The sequence below is a fragment of the Rhinoderma darwinii genome, chromosome 1 (genome assembly GCF_050947455.1).
Source record: "Rhinoderma darwinii isolate aRhiDar2 chromosome 1, aRhiDar2.hap1, whole genome shotgun sequence".
Lineage (NCBI taxonomy): Eukaryota > Metazoa > Chordata > Amphibia > Anura > Rhinodermatidae > Rhinoderma > Rhinoderma darwinii.
This window is the reverse complement of record NC_134687.1, coordinates 138,496,888-138,520,563: the sequence shown is the minus strand read 5'-3', so window position 1 is coordinate 138,520,563 and position 23,676 is coordinate 138,496,888. Positions and strand designations below refer to the sequence as shown.

The 23,676-nt window shown below is 42.2% G+C and overlaps 1 protein-coding gene across 1 annotated transcript in view; it reads right to left on the bottom strand.

The window, feature by feature from the left end:
• MGAT4D (MGAT4 family member D) overlaps positions 1–22,478 on the bottom strand; it is a 153,034-nt gene extending 130,556 nt beyond the window's left edge. Inside the window, exon 1 of the mRNA XM_075860422.1 lies at positions 21,992–22,478. Coding sequence (XP_075716537.1) covers positions 21,992–22,082 — 91 coding nt within the window. The 5' untranslated portion in view covers positions 22,083–22,478. The remainder of the gene's footprint in view (positions 1–21,991) is intronic.
• Positions 22,479–23,676: the final 1,198 nt, after the last annotated feature.

Genomic DNA, 23,676 nt, shown 5'->3' with positions numbered 1-23,676 from the left:
TCTAGTCCCTCCTGTGAAGATAGAAAAAAGAACTAAAATTGGTTTAAGCAACAAAAAGGTTTTGTTTGGAAAAATTATTCTCCGTTTACAAAAGCAGAAGAAAAAAAAAAAAGTCTAAAAAAAAAGTGGCGGCAATGCTCCGGTACCAAATCGTACATGTTATTCAATACAAACTTAACACAAATGCTGAAAGGAATATGGCTCAGTACTCTGCCAGGTGTTGTTCTGATAGCTAAAATAGAAATAATTCAGACTTACTATGAAAGTCATTCTGTTCATTATAACCAACATGTAAAATATTTCACTTTTCGCATGTATTCCATAATAGTTGTACTTACTATAAGAAAAATTGAATTCTGTTAGCTAATATAATAAAGGGAACCGGTCACATCATACGTGCAGTCCAATCTGTGGGCAGCAGGTTATAGGGCAAAATAAGCTGAACAGATGGATATATAGTTTGTGTGAAAAAGATTCAGTATAACCTGTAATTTATGGATTTACACTACGATTCAAAAGTTTGGGGTCACCCAGACAATTGTGTTTTCCATGAAAACTCCCACTTATATTTATCAAATGAGTTGCAAAATGACTAGAAAATATAGTCAAGATATTGACAAGGTTAGAAATAATGATTTTTATTTGAAATAATAATTTTCTCCTTCAAACTTTGCTTTCATCAAAGAATACTCCATTTGCAGCAATTACAGTATTGCAGACCTTTGGCATTCTAGCTGTTAACTTGCTGAGGTGATCGGGAGAAATGTCACCCCATGCTTCCAGAAGCCCCTCCCACAAGTTGGATTGGCTTGATGGGCACTTCTTGCGTACCATACGGTCAAGCTGCCCCCACAACAGCTCTATGGGGTTGAGATCTGGTGACTGCGCTGGCCACTCCATTACAGATAGAATACCAGCTGCCTGCTTCTTCCCTAAATAGTTCTTGCATAATTTGGAGGTGTGCTTTGGGTCATTGTCCTGTTGTAGGATGAAATTGGCTCCAATCAAGCGCTGTCCACAGGGTATGGCATTGCAAAATGGAGTGATAGCCTTCCTTATTCAAAATCCCTTTTACCTCGTACAAATCTCCCACTTTACCAGCACCAAAGCAACCCCAGACCATCACATTACTCTTCCAGCATCTTTTCAGTTGTTCTGCGTCTCACAAATGTTCTTCTGTGTGATCCAAACACCTCAAACTTCGATTCGTCTGTCCATAACACTTTTTTCCAATCTTCCTCTGTCCAATGTCTGTGTGCTTTTGCCCATATTAATCTTTTCCTTTTATTAGCCAGTCTCAGATATGGCTTTTTCTTTGCCACTCTGCCCTGAAGGCCAGCATCCCGGAATCACCTCTTCACTGTAGATGTTGACACTGGCGTTTTGCGGGTACTATTTAATCAAGCTGCCAGTTGAGGACCTGTGAGGCATCCATTTCTCAAACTAGAGACTCTAATGTACTTGTCTTGTTGCTCAGTTGTGCAGCAGGGCCTCCCACTTCTCTCTCTACTCTGGTTAGAGCCTGTTTGTGCTGTCATCTGAAGGGAGTAGTACACACCGTTGTAGGAAATCTTCAGTTTCTTGGCAATTTCTCGCATGGAATAGCCTTCATTTCTAAGAACAAGAATAGACTGTCGAGTTTCACATGAAAGCTCTCTTTTTCTAGCCATTTTGAGAGTTTAATCGAACCCACAAATGTAATGCTCCAGATTCTCAACTAGCTCAAAGGAAGGTCAGTGTTATAGCTCCTCTAAACAGCAAAACTGTTTACAGCGGTGCTAACATAATTACAAAAGGGTTTTCAAGTGTTTTCTAATCATCCATTAGCCTCCTAAAACAGCTAGCAAACACAATGTACCATTAGAACACTGGAGTGATGGTTGCTGGAAATGGGCCTCTATGCACCTTTGTAGATATTGCATTAAAAACCAGACGTTTGCAGCTAGAATAGTCATTTAGCACATTAAAAATGTATAGAGTGTATTTCTGATTAATTTAATGTTATCTTCATTGAAAAAAAACTGTGCTTTTCTTTCAAAAATAAGGAAATTTCTAAGTGACCCTAAACTTTTGAACGGTAGTGTATATCCCGGCTAGCTCTGGTCTTAGGAGTCCAGTGGGCGGTCCTACTCAGCTATTTATGTATTCACATTCATACAGATAAGGCTAGATACACACGAACGTTGCGCATCTCGAACGTGAAAAACTACAGTTTTTCACGTCCGAGGTTTATCAGTGCTTTTCCCTGCGAGATGAGTTATCACGCATCCCCCGTAGACTAGAGTCTATGGGGGGATGCATGAAGCGCAAAAAAACGGCCCCAAATGGTGTGAACGGCCCCATTGTATTACATAGGTTCGTGTGACGGCCGTTGTTTTAACGGACGTATAACACGTTCGTGTGAATTAGGCCTTAGACCGCCAATTAATGGTTGGGACTGCCCACTTACTCCATAACATGCTGTCCACAGAACGGACATGTTTTACGTGACAAGTTCTTTTAAGGCTAGGGCTTCTTAACATCAAGTCGCACACAAGTCACTGGACAAATTTATTTTTTTAACGGATTTGCCTGCAAATAACTTTGGCAAGGCTATTATAGGATATGATATGGTTGCTAGTCGCAAGAGATTTAGACACCCCCTAAAAAAACAGCTGACACGTCACAAATGAGACTTACATTAAAGTCTATGCAGGTAAAGTCGCATGCAGCTTGGGACTTTTTGCGACTGTCATTTTGCGATACGTTGCGTGTCATAATGCGACCACATTCAAAATTATTTCTATCAATTTCACATGCGATCTTCATGTTGTGCAACCAGTCACAGTAGCCCTAACCTTAAAGGGGTTGTCTAGTTTTCATTTATTTTTTTTACTTATTTGAAGATTTGAAAAATCATAGTTTTCTAATATACATGTATTAGAAATTTTACTCACATACATTTATGTGAGTAAAATGTGTTTTTCACGTCCGAAATGCGCAACACCCGTGTGAATCTAGCCTTACAAAATGCTTTATTATTTAAAAAAATAAAATAAAATAAAAGTTACACATATTTGGTATCGCCGCGTCCGTAGCAACCCCAACTGTAACGTTTACATTATTTAACCCGTACAGTGAACGCCGTAAAAAATAAAATAAAAAAACATTGCAAAAACTGCTGTTTTTGTGAATCCTGACATAAAAAAAATTTGATAAAAAGTGATGAAAAAATTGTATCTACTCCAAAATGGTACCAATAAAAACTAGAAGTCATGCCGCAAAAAAAACAACCTGATATAACGGTATCGGCGGAAAAATAAAAAAAAGGAGGTTATGGCTCTTGAAATATGGAGACACAAAACAGATAATTTTGAAGAAAGAAAAAAAAAAGTGTTTTTACTGTGTAAAAGTAGTAAAACATACAAAATCTATATAAAATTAACTTTTTTTGCGTAGGAATAGAAGAAAAACAAATCAAATTCTATGTACCCCAAAATGGTGATATTAAAAAATACAACTTGTCCCACAAAAAACAAGACCTTATACAGCTATGTTGACGCAAAAATAAAAAAAATTTATAAAAAAGTTATAGCTCTTTGAATGAGACGATGGAAAAACGTAAAAAATACAGCACAGACACCCACCCGTAAAAACGGAAAGGTGTCCGTAGTCCATAGAAATAAATGGGTCCGTAATTACGGATGAAAAACAGTCGCGTGCATGTGGTCTAAGAAAAAAAAACTGTTAAATTAAGTTTTAGTTGAAAAATTAACATAAATGGTATCGCCACGTCCGTAAAATTCTGAAATATTACACTATATCATTATTTAGCCTGCACGGTGAACACCGTAAGAAAAAAACAGAAATCGCAGTTTTTTGGTCACTTCCCACAAAAAATATGGAATAGAAAAAAGTGATCAAAAAGTCTCATGTACCCCAACATAGTACCAATAGAAAATAAAGTTCGCCCCGCAAAAAAATAAGCCCTCATACTGATCAAATCAACCAAAAAAATAAATAAATGTATATATAAATTTGGTATTGCCATAACCATATTGACCTCACAGAATAAAGTTAGCATGTCATATTTATCGCACGGTGAACACATTAAAAACAAAAACTCCCAAAAGTTTGAGGAATCAGTTTTTTCCCCCTATTCCACCCCCCAAAGAATTATATCCCAGTTTCATTATATGGTGCAATAAATTGTGGCGTGAAAATCTACAACTCGTCCCGCAAAAAACAAGCCCTCATACGGCTATATCAACAGAAAAAAAAAAGTTGTGGCTTTTGGAAAGTGGGAGGGAGAAACAGTGAAAATCCAAAAATGGCTTCAGTGGGAAGAGGTTAAAACTATTAGAGCATTTCTGCATTTTCTCTATTAATGGAATATCTCCTAGAAGCACTCCAGGTATTTTTTATTTTTTTTGCCTATATAGTGCAGGATAGGGTATTAATAAAAAATAACGTACGGGCTCGTGTGTCTTAGAAGATGGCAGACAACCCATAAATAGTACATCAACTGTTTTATTTCCGCTCTGATGGTTCCCCTAATGCAGCATACATTTCCCATCACATCTTCGGTTTTGCAGGGGAAGAGGGGGTGGAGTCTAATCACACTGCACTTGCTCTGCTATCTCCCATCTAAGTGCAGAAAGTGATAGAACAGGGACAGAACAATACACAGACTCTGCAGTGAGAGGAAAGAAGTACTATGTGATGCAGCTTTAGGTGGTCTCCTCTGCCTCCTGCTAGTGGTAGATATCTCTCTCAGCTATTGAAAGCAGGAGACAGGGTAGAGAAGTGTGAAGCTTCATCTTCTAGAAATACACTGGACTGTACACACAGCACTTACAGATCGTATAAACAGTCACTGTGAGTGAGGGGAGTTTCATAACTGCATCTAATCATTGTGGGAACTCACTATCGCTACGCTCCTGCTTCCTTAGATAGGGTATAAATGGTCTCTTCAGCAACACTATATGCATGGGGAGACATACAAAAGAAACAAGGAGGGTGGAGCTGGGTGGGGAAGTGTCTTAGGTCTGCCAGGAGGGATTTAATAGGCGATTATGTAATACTGTAGTTCACAGAAAGTCAGCCACACAGGAGAAAATGACCTCCTGTATACACGAGAACATGGTATATTTTGTTGGTCAGACTGATCACATGACACAGCTGCCTAAAAAAACCAAAGGGGTTCAAGAGATATTGGCGCAACTGAGCGGGGAAGAAACAAATGACACTGCTAAAACATTGCTGGCAGTTAGAATATGTGAAAAAAAATAAAAAATTTGGCAGAGTGGTTCTTTAACAGGGATATTGTCCAGAAAGCAGAATATTAGGCTGGGTTCACATGACCTATTTTCAGGCGTAATGGAGGCGTTTTACGCCTCGAATTACGCCTGAAAACACGGCTCAAATACGTCGTTAAGACGGCGCGTAAAATAACAGCGTCGTCAAAGAAGTGCAGGACACTTCTTGGGACGTAATTTGAGCCGTTTTTCATTGACTTCAATGAAGAACAGCTCCAAATTACAGCCGTAATTGACGCCTCGCAAAACGCGAGTACGAGCAATTACGTCTGAAATGCAGGAGCTGTTTTCTCCTGAAAACAGCTCCGTAATTTCAGCCGTAATGGTCGTTATCGTGTGCACATACCCTGAAGGCTATTAACCAGGGGTGCACAACATACGGCCTCTGTCCTGCTCAGCTGCGTCTGACAATCACCGGGGCTGATCCCTGCAGGACTATAGTTTCTGTAACAGAAACCTGCGTTAACCAATGATTGCTTTCCTTTACTAGGAATGACAACACTGACAGCCTGAAACTGTGTGACAGGCACCGCTGAGTAACCAATGAGCAATTTCCATTACTACAGAGGAAAGCGCTACTTGGTCAATATGGGTTCCTGTCTACAATTTAAGATTATATCTGCAGTAACCAATGAGTGCTTTCCTCTGTAGTAAGGGAAATTGCTCATTGGTTACGGAACGGCACGCGTATTAACTATTGAGCGTTTTCCCCTGTAGTGAAGGAAAGCACTCATTTTAGTTCATTCAGGCAGGAGGTAGGATGGTCAACGTCAGAAGATAAAATAGGTTTTAGGGCGGATTTACACGAACATGTAATACGTCCGTGCAACGCGCGTGCTTTTCATGCGCGTCACACTGACCTATGCTAGTCTATGGGGCAGTGCAGACTGTCAGTGATTTTTGCGCAGCGTGAGTCCGCTGCGTAAAACTCACGACATGTCCTATATTTCTGCATTTTTCACGCATCATGCACCCTTTGAAGTCAATGGGTGCGTGAAAATCACGCATGCCACACGGAGGCGCCTCCGTGGGACGTGCGTGATTCACGTTACAGCAGGCAATCTATGATTGCAAAAAGAAAAGCACCACGTGCTTTTCTGTTTACAAACATAGAAACAGAGTGTCATAATGATGGCGGCTGCGCGAAAATCACGCAGCCACGCACCATATGATCATGACACACGGAGCTGTTAAGTGCCTTTTGCGCACGCAAAACGCCGCGTTTTTTGCGTGCGCAAAACGCACACGCTCGTGTAAATCCGCCCTTACTGCAAGAAACCCCTTCTCCAGCAGAGTGCCCCCATTATTAAAGGGTTATACGGAAACAGCAGAGTACACTTGCTTGGCAATTTCCGTAACTCCCGTTCTATAAAAAGGTGTTGGGACCCGTATCAGACATCTTATGGCATATCCACAAGATGTGCCATAATGTCTGAGATTAGAATAACCTTTTATTAGTGACAGCGGAGTGCCTCTCCATTATCAATAGTGCCAGCAGGATGCACTCATTATCAATAGTGCCAGCAGGAAGCGCTCATTAGCAATAGTGCCAGCAGGATGCACTCATCAATAGTGCCAGCAGGAAGCGCTCATTAGCAATAGTGCCAGCAGGAAGCGCTCATTAGCAATAGTGCCAGTAGAGTGCCCCTATTAATAATAGCGCCAGCAGAGTCCAGAGTCGCAAGTTTGTTTAGGAGAGTGTTACTTTCAGGTGAGTGGGGAAGAAGGGAGCTTGTGCATCGCATGTGCAGCTGAGGACATCCAGAACGCAACTGCACGGACTGCTCTTTTTCTTTGCCGCTGTCAACCAGAACACAGTGGTAACATTCGTTTACCCAGGGACAGCACCACTCAAGGTATTTCTTCATTATCACTGTTATAAGGGTCCTGTGGCTGGTACTGTATTTGAGAGTCCTGTGGCATGCTTTATATTTAAGTGTCATCTTGCGGGCACTTTTAGGGGTCATACTAGATACAAATTAGCCACATACTAAGAACACTGACCCATATCTTTACACAGAGTGCTGCATTCCATCCCAACGTCTCCAGGCAACCACTACCCATAAACTTCGCATTTCATGTGATTTATAAATTAATCATACATGTAAATCCAACATGATACTGCACAATTTACTGAATCTTTCATTTTTGTGATTAGGCTTAGTTAGAAAAAAAAATTAAAAAAAATCTACTTTTTACGTGTGTATCCAATCACCGTTTACCATAACATTTCATTAGACATCAAATAAATTGCACTTTATTTATGGACAATTCATTTATTTGAGCAATGGAAGTTTATCAACAAAAAAAAAAAAATGCAAAAAACGAACAATGCAGACCTTACTATTGTCTTGACTATTATCAGATGCTAAATCTATATATATTTTGAGGGTTTCCAATTGACGTCTCACCCTCAAGACTGGGGTCTTGTTATAATATAAATGCTAATTAACCCCTTGGCGCCACAGCCATTTTTAGCTCGTTTTTCACTAACTGCCTACCAAGAGCCATAACTTTTTAATTTTTCCATCAATTGGAGTGGTGTGAAGTCTTATTTTTTGTGGTAGGAGTTGTAGTTTCTATTGGCACTATTTAAAAATACCATATAATGTACAGGAAAACGGAAAAATCTTTGTGGGGTGGAATTGGAAAAAAATGCAATTCCTCCATTTATTTTTTTTACGTCTTTCACCGTGTGGTAAAAACGACAGCATAACCCGTTCCCGCACCTGGACGTACTATTAGGTCATGGTAACTGCATCGTTCGCACTCCATGACCTAATAGTACGTCACGGGAGGATCGGCCATCCTCCCGACACATACAGGAGCTGTGACAGCTGCTGTCTCGTACAGCAGTTGCCGCAGCTCCTTCAGCAGAGACCGATCGCGGTGTCCCCGCTGTTCAACTCCTTAGAAGCCGCGTTCAATATCGATCGCGGCTTCATAGGGGTTAAACCACCATCGACGGCCCGCTACATGATAAAGTCAGGACCCACTATGCCTGCTGTCAGCTCTAATACGCTGCACTACGCATGTAGTGCAGTGAATTAGAACTGCGATCAGGGCCTCCTACCCTCGACTCGAGTCCCCTAGTGGGACAAAGTAAAAAAAAAAAAAGTTGGGTAAAAATAAAGTTTTAAAAGTAATAAAAAGTAAAAATCCTCCTTTTTCCCTTATCAGTCCTTTATTATTAATAAAAATAAATAAAATAAGCAAACTATGGTAGAATTGCTGTTTTTAGTCACCACGCCTCTTAAAAATAGAATAAAAACTGATGAAAAAGTTGCATGCACCCCATGAAAGCTACAATGAATTCCTCAATGAGGTCTAGTTTCCAAAATGGGGTCACTTTTAAGGGGTTTCCCCTGTACTGGTACCTCAGAAGCTCTGCAAACGCGACATGGCGCCCAGAAACCAATCCAGCAAAATCTACATGCCAAATAAAACTCCTGCATTTCTGAGCCCTGCCGTTTGTTTGTCCAACCAGCAGTTTATGGCCACATGTGGGGTATTGTCGTAATCGGGAGAAATTGCTTTACAAATCTTGGGGTTCTTTTGTCCTTTATTCCTTGTCAAAATTAAAAATTCGTACCTTTTATCGGAAAAATGTGATTTTCAATTGCACAGCCTAATTCCACAAAATGCAGCAAAAAACTTGTGGGACCTAAATGCCCACCATACCCCTCGATAAGTTCCTTGAGGGGTTTAGTTTGCCAAATAGGGTCACTTTTGGGGGGTTTCCACTGTTTTGGCACCACAAGACCTCTTCAATGGTGCCTAATAAAAGTTGGCCTCAAAATACTCTAGGTGCTCCTTTGCTTCGGAGACCGATGCTTCAGTCCATAAGCACACTAGGGCCACATGTGGGATATTTCTCAAAACTGCAGAATCTGGGCAAAAAGTATTGAGTTGAGTTTTTCAGGTAAAAGCTTCTGTTTTGCAGAAAAAAAATTGGAATAAAAAAAGGATTTTCTGCCAAAAAATTTACATTTCACCTCTACTTTGCTTTAAATTTCTGTGAAACACCTAAAGGGTTAATAAACTTTCTAAATGCTGTTTTAAATACTTTGAGGGATCTAGTTTCTAAAATGGGGTGTTTTATGGGGGTTTCTAATATATAGGCCCCTCAAAGCCACTTCAGAACTGCACTGGTACCTAAAAAAAAAAAAGGATGATTTTGACATTTTATTCGAAATAGGAGAAATTGCTGCTTATGTTCTAAGCCTTGTAACATCCCAGAAAAAAAAAAAAAAAAAGAATGTTAAAAAAAATGATGGCAACATATAGTAGACATATGGGAAATGTGAACTAGTACCTATTTTGGGTGGTATAACTGTCTGTCTTACAAGCAGATGCATTTAAATTCAAGAAAAAAGCAATTTTCTTCAAATGTTCTCAACATTTTGCTATTTTTCACAAATAAACATTGAATATATCGACCAAATTTTACACACTAACATAAAGCCCAATGTCTCACGAGAAAACAATCTTAGAATCGCTTGGATAGGTTTAAAGAGGCTCTGTCACCACATTAGAAGTGCCCTATCTTGTACATAATGTGATCGGCGCTGTAATGTAGATTACAGCAGTGGTTTTTATTTAGAAAAACAATCATTTTACGACCTATTTTAGCTTTATGCTAATGAGTTTCTTAATGCCCAACTGGGCCCGTTTTACTTTTTGGCCAAGTGGGCGTTGTGGAGTGAAGTGTATGATGCTGACCAATCAGCGTCATACACTTCTCTCCATTCATTTATTCTGCACATAGTGATCTTACTAGAAGCTGTTTTCAATAGAGTCCATGTAAAAACGGCTCCAAAACCATCCCAAGAAGTGTCCTGCACTTCTTTTGACGAGCCATAATTTTACGCGCCGTATTTTGACAGCGATGCGTAAAATAAAGGCTCGTGGGAACAAATCGTAAAACCCATTGCAGGCAATGGGCAGATGTTTGCAGGCGTAATGCAGCTGTCTTTTCAGGCGTAATTCAAGGCGTAGAACGCCGGAATTACGTCTGAAAACAGGTCGTGTGAACATACGCTTACTGTCAGAGTGACTGACGTCACACTGACAGTTGGAATACATTACAACGTAATACGTGCTCTTATTTTTTTTTAGAAAATTTAGCTCAAAGATCGACACATCCTTTAAAAGCATCACTGTGGGCAAAACTGTTAATGCTGGTGTTTTATTAAGATTACCCATAAATACTGAAACTATGTTTTTTAAGTATACTGCTCTACAAGTATTTCTCCATCACTAAACAGTATTAAGCAATGCCTCATGACAGAAGCCACAAAAGCGCGCGCGCGCGTGTGTGTGTGTGTGTGTGTCTTCTGACAAACTATAGTGCAGATAATGACAGTACAGTGCTTCTTAGCACAGAAAAACAAGCACTGCCAACAAAAATAAAGAAGCTTGCTAATTATATTATTAATAAGTTTAAGATTACAAAATGAAAAAGGATTTAGAAATTGTTGGCTCCTTCATTATTTTTTACCCAACTTATAGCTAACAATGTGTTGTAATAAAACGAAAACATAATAAGGAAGTAAAAGAAAAAAACAGCCTATGTTTTTCTAGCCAGGGGCCAGGCATTGTAATAGGCGAGTTCACGCCTGATCCCGTAGTCTCTCGAATGTGCGTGCAGATCTGCTTCTTAATCGGCGCACACGTTCACTGTTCTAATCGCCACTACTGCGCATGCGCTGATGGCGTCAGACTACACCCGGAAGAGACGGACCTCAGGCATCGCGGAGCAGAAGAGGCGCTGCCTAGCTAGTATCAATCAATAGAAGACGGGAGGGAGGGGGGTCTGGACTGGTGAAAAAAGACATAGCATTTTGGAGCAACGGTCACGCCCTTATTGCTCCAAAACGCTGATTTGCATATACTGAATAAAATTATTTTCTCTGCAAAGTAGGCACTCATGTGAAAAAGGTAAACAACGTTCGATTCAGGTGAGCCTGCTCTATATTAGGCCTCGTTTACACGAACGTATTATACGCGCGTGCGACGCGCGTGCTTTTCACGCGTGTCGTACGGACCTATAATAGTCTATGGGGCTGTTTAGACGATGCGTGTATTTTGCGCTGCGTGAGTGCGTTGCGTAAAACTCACGACATGTTCTATAATCTTGCGTTTTTCACGCAACACGCACCCATTGACTTCAATGGGTGCGTGAAAACAACGCATGCCACACTGACGGTCCTGCGTTGCATGCGCGAAAATCACGCCAGAGCTGTCAAAAGGATGAATGTAAACAGAAAAGCACCACGTGCTTTTCTGTTTACAAACATCCAAACGGAGTGTCAAATTCGAGATGAGCGCCCCGAACTTCACCGGGTTCGGCCAAACTCGTTTTGACCGAAACCGGTAAAAAATGTTCGGGTACGCGACGTCAGGAGACAGTCACTGTCCACGGTGCTGAAAGCGTTAAACTGGTTCAGCACCATGGACAGTGACTTCCGCTCCGAAAATCCATGAACCTGTAAAAAAAAAAAAGACGTTCTGACTTACCGATAACTCCGGTCCGACCTCCCGGGATGACAGTTCAGTCCAAATGACAGCTGCAGCCAATCACAGGCCAAGCACAGGCTGCAGCCAATCACAGGCTGCAGCGGTCTCATGGACTGCGGCGTCATCCTGGGAGGTGGGGCCGGATGGCAAGAGAGGGACGCGTCACCAAGGCAACGGCCGGGAGACCGGACTGGAGGAAGCAGGCAGTTCATGGTAAGTTTGAATGTCTTTTTTTATTCATAGGTTGGTGTATATTGTGTTCGGCATTCACTGTCGAGGGTGCTGAAAGAGTTACTGCCGATCAGTTAGCTCTTTCAGCACCTTGGACAGTGACGGGCCTCGACTACCTCATCTCTATGATGGCGGCTGCGTGAAAATCACGCAGCCGCGCATCATGACACACGGAGCTGTCAAATGCCTTTTGCGCGTTTAAAACGCAACAAGGCTGCGTATACGCAGTGCATACGCCATGCATACGCGCGCAAAACGCAGCGTTTTTTGCGCGCGCAAAACGCATACGCTCGTGTAAATGAGGCCTTACTCTGTTGCTAGTTTGATAGGTACATTTCTGGTGACAGACTCCCTTTAAATAGCTCTTGCTTGTGAAAGGAGTAATCCAGGGGTAATATGAGTATTTAACTAATTCACTGTTTTTATGATATTTTACTTGTGCTCCCACAAAGTATTAAAGATTGCAATTCACTGAAGTGACTAATGAGTATGAATAACTCGCTAAAAACAGGGGTACAATCACCACTGTGAAAAGAGCCCACCGTGCTTGTTAAAAGATTATTAAATATATACTGCAATTTCTGGTTCATTTGCGAACCCTCCTATACATGATTATGTTTGAATATTTGGGATCAAACCGCGTTTAACCATTGGTGTATCAGCGAATGGGACCCTACACCACACCAGAGCCTGCAGTTACCGCTCCTATGTACCCCAGTGCTGGGGTTACCCAACGATACCGCTGTCACCTACGCTAAAACCCCTCTCTCATCTAACCCTACGCGTTTCTATATATACACATTTCATCAGGGGTCTGTACTATTGTCAAACTGGCTACTGCGCCAGTGATATAGATTTGTAACAGATATTCTGTTACACACACAGAAGCGTGCTCGCATTGATATCAGCGGCACGCTTCACTTAGTAATATGAGTATTTAACCCCTTTTGCGCAAATGGTCGTTACTGTATGTCCTTTTTAGCAATGCGTTCCCGCAAATAGGCGTACAGTAACGTCCTGTAGATAAAGCAGACACAGGAGCTGCGCTTACTTAATCTTCAGCGGGTGTCCATTTTTAATGGCCGTTTGACATCCATTTTGCATCAGTTTTTCAAGGCCGTTAAAAAAAAAAAAAAAAAAAAAAAAGATAAATTGCATTGGTCAGGCTTTTTTTTGTCCCAACCCCCTGAAAATTACCCAAAGGAAGGTCATTGTCATGATTGTTTCACAGCCCCCCTGTAGAGGATGCCACACAGCCGCCCTGTAGATGATGCCACACACACACACCTCTCCGGAGAGAGCACCAAACCCCCCCCCCCCCTCCCTGTAGTAATCTTCCGGGACGGTCTCTGTAAATTCAGGACAGTTACGAAAAATTTGCTACAGTTGCCAACAATGTCCCCTGTACTAGCGCAACACTACCCTTGTAGTGAGCGCAACAATACCGGACATATAATTCCGCCTGAATGCCCCACACACTGCACACTAGATGCAGCGCCATCTACTTCACATGTGGTCTTTAGTCTCACGGCTTCTGCAAAGGCAGCACGATGACGTCATTTGCATAATAATTTGGAAAGCGGTGTAGATCATCATTGTTCTGAAAACAGCCGTGTGACGGCCATTCAAAGAACAGCCGTCACAGGGCCGTTTTTAATGTGAATGTAGCCTAACCCATGCAAATCAATAGGGCTATTCAGACATGCGTGAGTTTTCACAGAGCTAGTGTTCGTGTATAACTCTCTGCATGTACTATACTGGTGCGGTTTATGCGCACCTTGTTGCCCATTGAAGTCTATGGGAGCGTTAAAAACACGGACAGCACAGACGACATTTGTGTGTGGCCATCAGTGCAACTTCCAGATGGAAAAAAAAATAAAAGCAGGGAGGCATGGTCATATGTTTTATACTGGATTGCTTATTTCATTACATCCCATTACTGTTTAGAGCCTTATAACGAAAGGGCAAAAATTGTAAACAATGCCAAAGCAAGGCAGGCAAATTTATGAGCCATCAATGCATAACAAATATCTCAAGGTCTGGAATAATTTGGTGGGTCAAGAGGCAGAATTCTAAGCACTTAAAGGCAGAGCTTTAGTTCTGCTTTATCAGGAATACAGTATAGTAACGAGCGCCGATTGATGTGTGGATCGGCACTCGTTTGGTCTATTTACATGAAGCAATGATCCTGGCTATATTGGGGCAACTGATCCCCATACAGTTTGTTTATGGTCAGCAGCACATCCCCTGTTTACACAGGGGGGATGTGTTGCCAACAAATTATTATTTTTAGGGCAACATTGGCGATTGCTACCATGTTTACACATGTAAAAGAGTCTTAAGTTTTATACTATAAGCTCCATATGTGTAATAATAAATAGGCATATACTACATTTCACATCTACCACCGCTTCTCCACCGACAATTCAATGGTCCCCCACCAGTCTTTACTTGATGATATTGATGATGCGTCATGCTGGACAAGCGACCATAGCAGCCAATCAACGGTTCTAGAAGTAATGTCAGTATGAAAAGGACAGAACTTCTGCAGCCAGGGATTAAAGGCCCTTTTACGTCGGCCGATAAAACGAGCGCCGATCAACTTGACATCGATGGGGACGAGTGGTCGTTACTCCGATCGCTCGTGCCCATACGTTATGTCAACAGCGCATCTCCCTGTTTACACAGGGGGATGTGCTGCCGACAAGAATATTTAACTTTTTTAAAACGATGAGACCAGAGAATGACTGAGCGTTTACGATCACGTGTCAGACAAACAAAGATCAGTGGGGGACCATGGGACTATTGGCGAGAGAGCAGAAGGGCACTGTGAATATGTGCCAATTTATTATTTTTACCAACATACAACGTGTTCATTTTTTTTTAGTGCCAAGGGCAACATGGCAATATACCCCCTTTAAAAAACGTCCCAATAAACATAAGCCCCAGAGGAATTAAACTGTATGCCTATGTCTACCAAATGTAGTGCCCGTTAGTGTACATGTAGCTTAACCCCTTAAGGACCCAGCCACTTTTGGACCTTATGACAGAGCCTCATTTTTTAAATCTGACATGTGTCACTTTATGTGGTAATAACTCTGGAATGCTTTTACCTATCCAAGCGATTCTGAGAATGTTTTCTCGTGACATATTGTATTTTATGTTAGTGAAAATATTTAGTCGATAAATTCAATATTTATTTGTGAAAAACACCAAAATTTAGAGAAAATTTGCAAAAATTTGCATATTTCTAAATTCAAATGTATCTGCTTGTAAGACAGATGGTTATACCACACAAAATAGTGACTAGTTAACATTTCCCATATGTCTACTTTATGTTTGGATCATTTTTTGAACATCCTTTTATTTTTCTAGGACATTACAAGGCTTAGAACTTTAGCAGCAATTTCTCATATTGTAAAGAAAATTTGAAAAGGCTATTTTTTTAGGGAACAGTTCAGATCCGAAGTGGCTTTGAGGGCCTTATATTAGGAACCCCCACAAATCACCCCATTTTAAAAACTGCACCACTTAAAGTATTCAAAACAGCATTTAGAAAGTTTCTTAACCCTTTATGCGTGTCACAGGAATTAAAGCAAAGTGGAAGGGAAATGTGCAAATTTCATTTTTTTTTTGCAGAAATTCCATCTTAATCGATTTTCCCTGTAATACCGAAGGTTTTTAGAAGAGAAACACAACTGAATATTTATTGCCCTGATTCTGCAGTTTTTAGAAATATCCCACATGTGGCCCTAGTGCGCTACAGGCCTGAAACAAAAGCCCCAGAAGCAAAGGAGCACCTAGTGGATTTTTCGGTCTTCCTTTTCTTAAATTATATTTCAGGCACCATGTCAGGTTAGAAGAGGTCTTGTGTTGCCAAAACTAAGGAAACCCCCCAAAAGTGACTCCATTTGGGAAACTACAGCCCTAGAGGAATTCATCTAGGGGTGTCGTGATCATTTTGACCACACAGGTGTTTCATAGATTATTAGAATTGGGCAATGAAAATTAAAAATGACATTATTTTTCAATAAGATGTAGCTTTAGGTCAAAATGTTTCATTTTCTCATCAAATAAAGGAGAAAAAGCACCATAATATTTGTAAAGCAACTTCTCCAGAGTACGGAAATACCCCATATGTGGTAATAAACCACTGTATGAATACACATCAGGGCTCAGAAGGGAAGGAGCGACATTTAGCTTCTGGAGTACAGATTTTGCTGGATTAATTTCTCGGCACCATGTCTCATTTGTAAAGCTCCCAAGGTACCAGTATAGTGGTAACCCCCCAAAAGTGACTCCATTTGGGAAACTACACCCCTAGAGGAATTCAACAAGGGGTGTAGTGAGCATTTTGACCCCCCAGGTGTTTCATAGATTTCATTAGAATTGTGCAGTAAAAATTAAAAATTAATTTTTTTTCCACTAAGATGTAGCTTTAGGTCAAAATGTTTCATTTTCTCATCAAATAAAGGAGAAAAAGCACCGTAACATTTGCAAATCAACTTCTCCAGAGTACGGAAATACCCCACATGTGGTCATAAACTGCTATTTGGACACACAGCAACGCTCTAAAGGGAAGGAGCGTCATTTAGTATTTGGAGTGGAGATTTTACAAGATTCGTTTTTTGACACCATGTTGTATTGAGCTATAGTATCAGTACTGTGGTACCCCTGAAAAATTACCCCGTTTTGGAAACTAGATCCCTCAAAGAATTGATCTAGGGGTGTAGTGAGCATTTTGACCGCACAAGTGTTTTGCAAAAATGAGTAAACAATAGATGTTGCAGATTGAAAATTGCTGTTTTCCACAGATATGCCATTTCAGTGCCAAATGTGTTGTGCCCAGCTTGTACCACCGTAGACACTCATCCCATAAATTGTTAAGCGGGTTCTCCAGAATACAGTAGTTCCCTATATGTGGTCATAAATTTCCGTTTGGGTACACTGCCAGGCTCAGTTGGACCACCATTTGGCTTTTGAAGCGCAGATTTTGCTTGGTGTATTAGTGGTATTTCAGCTTATAATGTGGGGGCACATGTAAGCTGGGCGGAGTACATCAGGGTATATGTAAGCTGGGCGCAGTACATCAGGGTATATGTAAGCTGGGCGGAGTACATCAGGGTATATGTAAGCTGGGCGGAGTACATCAGGGTATATGTAAGCTGGGCGGAGTACATCAGGGTATATGTAAGCTGGGTGGAGTACATCAGGGTATATATAAGCTGGGTGGAGTACATCAGGGTATATGTAATATGTGAGGAGTACATCAGGGTATATGTAAGCTGGGCGGAGTACATCAGGGTATATATAAGCTGGGTGGAGTACATCAGGGTATATGTAAGCTGGGTGGAGTACATCAGGGTATATATAAGCTGGGTGGAGTACATCAGGGTATATGTAATATGTGAGGAGTACATCAGGGTATATGTAAGCTGGGCGGAGTACATCAGGGTATATATAAGCTGGGTGGAGTACATCAGGGTATATGTAAGCTGTGCGGAGTACATCAGGGTATATGTAATATGTGAGGAGTACATCAGGGCATATGTAAGCTGGGCGGAGTACATCAGGGTATATGTAAGCTGGGCGGAGTACATCCGGGTATATGTAAGCTGGGCGGAGTACATCAGGTCATAATAGGATGATGTAATAATGGGGTGAATGAATAATCCATGGATTGGTGTGGTGCGCTTTGAACCAATCCTTTATGCACAGGCCGGGTTTTTGGGTATTATACAAAATATCTGCGCTCCAGTATTGCCTTATATTTGACTTCTTCACTAGCCCTATAAGCCGCACAAGGCCCTAAAGTTTCCTCATCTCTGCTGCGTCTACGGGGTCCACCTGTGGGGTCCAGCAAATGACGATGTTGGATATTTAGTGAAATTCTACTGGACCTAAAAATGAGTCTGCGCTGTCATTTAGAATCATTTAGCATCATTGTGTTTTGAGAGTAATAACGTGTTATTTTTCCGGTGATGGAGCTGTGTGAGGGCGCGTTTTTTGTGGAACGAGCTGTAATTTTTATTGGTTCCATTGTGGGGTACATGCGATTTTTTTATCACTATTTATTCCATTTTTTGGGAGATGAGGAAACAAAAAAACAGCAATGCCAGCACGTTTTTTTTTTTGTTGTTTTTTTTTACAGTGTTCACCGTGCAGTATAAACAACATGTTAACTTCATTCTGCGGGGTGATACGATTACAGCGACACCAAATTTATTTCATTTTTTTACGTTTCACTACGTTCCTACAATAAAAATACTCTTTTCTAAAAAAAAAATCATGTCATAAATGTATAACAGCTGACAGACGCTGAAGATAAAGCGCGCACAGCTCCTGTGCTCGCTTTATCTGCCGTGTGGTAGGAACGGTACGCCCGAGTGCGGGAAATCACTTGCTATTTGGACGTACAGTCACGCCCGTGTGCGGGAAGGGGTTAAAGAGACTGTCACCACATTATAGGTGGCCTATCTTCTACATAATGTGATCGGCGCTGTAATGTAGATTACAGCAGTGTTTTTTTATTTAGAAAAACGATCAATTTCAACAGAGTTATGACCTATTTTAGATTTATGCTATTGACTTTCTTAATGCCCAACTGGGCGTGTTTTTACTTTTTGACCAAGTGGGCGTTGTGGAGAGAAGTGTATGACGCTGACCAATCAGCGTCATACTCTTCTCTCCATTCATTTACTCAGCACATCGTAATCTTTCTAGATCGCCCCTCTTTCTAACGATTTAAATGCTGCGGTCGCTATTGACCGCGGAATTTAACGAGTTAAACGAGCAGGATCACGCTCGAGCGCGATGCCGCTCGTTACTCTGAAGTGTCGGCTGTAACAAAAAGCCGACACCGGCATCATATGAAGCGGGTTCACTCCGTGAGCCCGCTCCATACTTCCCCTACCCGACTTTGTCTTTGAATTTTCACCTACAAAATCTACAGCAGATAACTGTCCCAGTCACGTGGATAAGAATTGAACTAATCTAATCCACATGCTGAGGAACATTTTCCGCACAGAAATCAGAGAATGCAACGGATTTCTCAACAGAAAATCTGCAGTATTTCCGACCCGTGTGAATCCAGCCTTTGGCCAAATTTGGTGCAGATTTTGCATGAATTTTTTTAAGCCGAAACCAGAAACGGAACCTAAAAAAAAGTAAGACCTTATTGGACTGCCTTCCTGGACAAAACTTTGACTTTGGTATAAAACACATCCAAAATCTGTAGCAAAGCTTCACTGTGTGAACAAGGCCTTAGAGTAAGTTCACACGCGGCAGATTTATTGCAGAAATATTTGCTACTGAAAATCAGTTCTATTCATCTGAATGGGGCTTTCCGAAATCCATACACCCGCTACAGGAACAACTCCATTCAAATGTATAGAACGGATTTTCAGCTGCGGAAATTTCTGCAACAAATCTGCCGCGTGTGAACATACCGTTATGGCTCATTCAGAGGATCGATATACTCGTCCGTACCCACACGGACCCATTCATTTCAAGATAGGGCATGTCGCTTCTTTGGACCGCAAGAGTTTTTTCTGCTCGCGGTAAAAAACAAAAACGCCTCCACCTCCCATTGAAATCAATGAGTCGATTTCGTCCGTTTTTTGCCGCAGTTTCCACGGCAAAAAAACTCTGAACAGGGCCTAACTGATCGAGTGACTGTTAGGTCGTGTGAACTCAGCCTATTTTCAGGCGCAAACGAGGCGTTTTACGCCTCGAATTACGCCTGAAAACACGGCTCCAATACGTCGGCAAACATCTGCCCATTGCTTTCAATGGGTTTGCCGTTGAAATGTGCCGAAGACCTGTCCTTTTACGCGTCGCTGTCAAAAGAAGTGCAGGACACTTCTTGGGACGTTTTTGGAGCCGTTTTCTCATAGACTATTGACACCAGCTCCAAAAACAGCCGAAAAAACGGCGAGTTGCTCAAAAAACGACTGAAAATCAGGTGCCATTTTCTCTTGAAAACAGCTCCGTATTTTCAGACGTTTTTGGCTCAGCGTGTTAACATACCCTTAAGGGTATGTGCACACGATATCGTCATTTACGGCTGAAATTACGGAGCTGTTTTCAGGAGAAAACAGCTCCTGCATTTCAGACGTAATTGCTCGTACTCGCGTTTTGCGAGGCGTCAATTACGGGCGTAATTTGGAGCTGTTCTTCATTGGATTCAATGAAAAACGGCTCAAATTACGTCCCAAGAAGTGTCCTGCACTTTTTTGCCGAGGCTGTAATTTTACGCGCCGTCTTTTGACAGCGACGCGTAAAATTAAAGGTCGGCAAACCCATTGAAAGGAATGGGCAGATGTTTGCCGACGTATTGGAGCCGTCTTTTCAGGCGTAATTCGAGGCGTAAAACGCCTCGTTTACGCCTGAAAATAGGTCGTGTGAACCCAGCCTTAGGCATCATTTACACAACCGTGATATACGTCCGTGCGAAGCACGTGCTTTTCACGCTGGTCGCACGGACCTATACAAGTCTATGGGCCAGTGCAGACAGTCCGTGAGTTTTGCGCAGCGTGAGTCCGCTGCGTAAAACTCACGACATGTTCTATATTTTGCGCATCACGCACCCATTGAAGTCAATGGGTGCATGAAAACCACGCATGCCGCACGGAAGCACTTCCGTGCGAACTGCGTGATTCGCGCAACAGCTGTCAAACTCTGAATGTAAACAGAAAAGCACCACGTGTACCAAACAGAGTGTCATAATGATGGCGGCTGCACGAAAATCACACAGCCGCGCATCATACACTGATGACACACGCAGCTGTTAAGTGCCTTTGGGGCACGCAAAACGCCACGTTTTTTGCGTGCGCAAAACGCACACGCTCGTGTAAATCAGGCCTTAAGATAAGGATGTCTACTTGATTGAATGAAGTCCTGATGAATGGAAATCAGTCGGAACATGGGAGGCATGCTTCAAACTTTTTCTTGCATGCCAGCTGCGACTTGCTGCAATGATTAACATTAGAGCTGTATAGTGCTGAGTGTATGCGCTTTCCAGCAACTGATCCATTAAGGAAAAATACGTAAAGATATATCGGATAGTAGATGCCAACGTCTTGGCATGCCTTATCAAGGACTTGTAGTACCACGGCAGCTGAGAACCACACATCTTCTCTGGTTAGGATTAATGCCCTGTAGATATGTAGTGCCACAGGAGCAGATCTTCTGTGGTTAGGACTAATGCCCTGTAGATATGTAGTGCCACAAGTCTTCTCTGGTTAGGATTAATGCCCTGTAGATATGTAGTGCCACAGGAGCAGATCTTCTGTGGTTAGGACTAATGCCCTGTAGATATGTAGTGCCACAAGTCTTCTCTGGTTAGGATTAATGCCCTGTAGATATGTAGTGCCACGTGAGTGGAGTACCACAAGTCTCCTCTGGTTAGGATTAATGCCATGTAGATATGTAGTGCCACGTGAGTGGAGTACCACAAGTCTCCTCTGGTTAGGATTAATGCCATGTAAATATGTAGTGCCACAGGAGCGGAGTACCACAAGGCTTCTCTGGTTAGGATTAATACCGTGTAGATATGTAGTGCCACAGGAGCAGATCTTCTGTGGTTAGGACTAATGCCCTGTAGATATGTAGTGCCACAAGTCTTCTCTGGTTAGGATTAATGCCCTGTAGATATGTAGTGCCACGTGAGTGGAGTACCACAAGTCTCCTCTGGTTAGGATTAATGCCATGTAGATATGTAGTGCCACAGGAGCGGAGTACCACAAGGCTTCTCTGGTTAGGATTAATACCGTGTAGAATGACCCGCTCAATGCAAAATAACAATCTAATAATACTGAATATTCCCAATATATTGGCAGCAAGAAACAGACACTGCAGGTGCAGATCTTATTCACGAACACCACACGATATACAGTCCCATGGGCACTGACTGACGTAAGGCACGGTGCACCAGGTGTCCTTACCTTTATCTCTGTACCAGGCTGTGTACCATGACAGGGAGAAGAAAGCAGCCAAGCAGAATAATGTCACCAGACTGCCATTCCTGCACCTCATCTCACATAGCAGCACGGCCACTCCACGGAGCTCCCTCTTTCACACCTGCACGGCCGCCTTGACGCTGCTCACTGACGCCCCTGTGGCCGTATGTGCAGACGTAATTATCCGTGGCAGCGGCGGGCACTTGTAGTCATCACTCCGCCTCAGAGACCTGCCTGTCCGCACAGCGACCAGCACTCAGCCCCGCGTCCCGCTCAGCCTGGACTCCGTCCCCGTCAGCCTCACTCCAGTGTGACTATCACCCGCAGTAACTGGATGCCGGCCCCTCCCTGACTTCCTCTCTTTCTATTCTTTGACGGTGGTAACGAAATCCTGCGTGTTGAGCTTCATTCACACGTTAGCAGGCAGCGGCGCCAGGTGAGGTATTTTCCCCAGAGCTGCAGGCGGTGCCCTTATAAGATGGGGAAAGGGAAAATGTCACTAGACGTATAAAAACTGGTGACCTCACTTTGGAAATTATTTTTAATCATTAGAAAACCTGGAAGAATCCTTTTTATTGTTTCATCTTATTTGGCGTTTTTTTTTGTAAATAAAGCTTATTCACTGTATAATAAAAAGTTCTAAACTATACCAAATAACATCTCTGCTTGTTGTCAGTGAACTGGAACATTCTTGTTTGAATCCAGAGGCTGAAAACGTGTTCTAATCTTGTGCAACTGTTGCAGAGCTCATTATAAAAGACGCTCCGAGGGTGCAGTCACACAGGGCAGATTTTGTTGCAGAAATTTCTTTGAATTAAAATCAGTCCCATTTCTCAGAATTGGATTGTTTCTGCAGCAGGTGTATGGATTTCTGCTACAAAATCTGCCGCGTAGTGGATGCCTCCATTTTCATGTGTTTTTCTGTTGACTTCTTATGTCTTTCTGCTGTTTTTTTGTTTTTTTTCAACTGGACAGAATAAGGGTATGTTCACACGCACTGTTTTCAGACGTAATTCGGGCGTTTTACACCTCAAATTACGCCTGAAAAAACGGCTCCATTACGCCTACAAACATCTGCCCATTGCTTGCAATGGGATTTACGGTGTTCTGTTCCCACGAGGTGTCATTTTACGTGACCGTAAAATACGCCGTGAAAGACGCGAGTTGCTACAAAAACATCTGAAAATCAGGAGCTGTTTTCGCCTTAAAACAGCTCCGTATTTTCAGACGTTTTTTGTTAAGCCGTGTGAACATACCCTCACGTAGATGAAAAAGTTTCCTGCCAGAAGGGAGGCTATTACACGGGTCAATTATTGGGGAAACGAGCATTCATATGAACCCATGTAAACAGGGCAACGATCAGCCGATGAACGAGTAAACTCTAGTTTTTGCGGTAAATAAAATGGTCGCTAGTCGGCAGCACATCTTCCTGTGTAAACTGAGAGATGTGCTGCCAACATGATGTTGATGTATGGGGACGAGAGATCGTAGTAACGACCCCTCGTCCCCATACATAAATGAACATTGCTCCTTGTGAAACCCACATGGGGCCGTGTAATAGGACCTTAAAATTGGGTTCCCACTGGTCACATTCGCTGCCTGAAAACTGCAGCGTATCCGACCTGGAATTGTGGTGCGGTTTTTCGAACTGCATTTCTGCTGCGGAATGC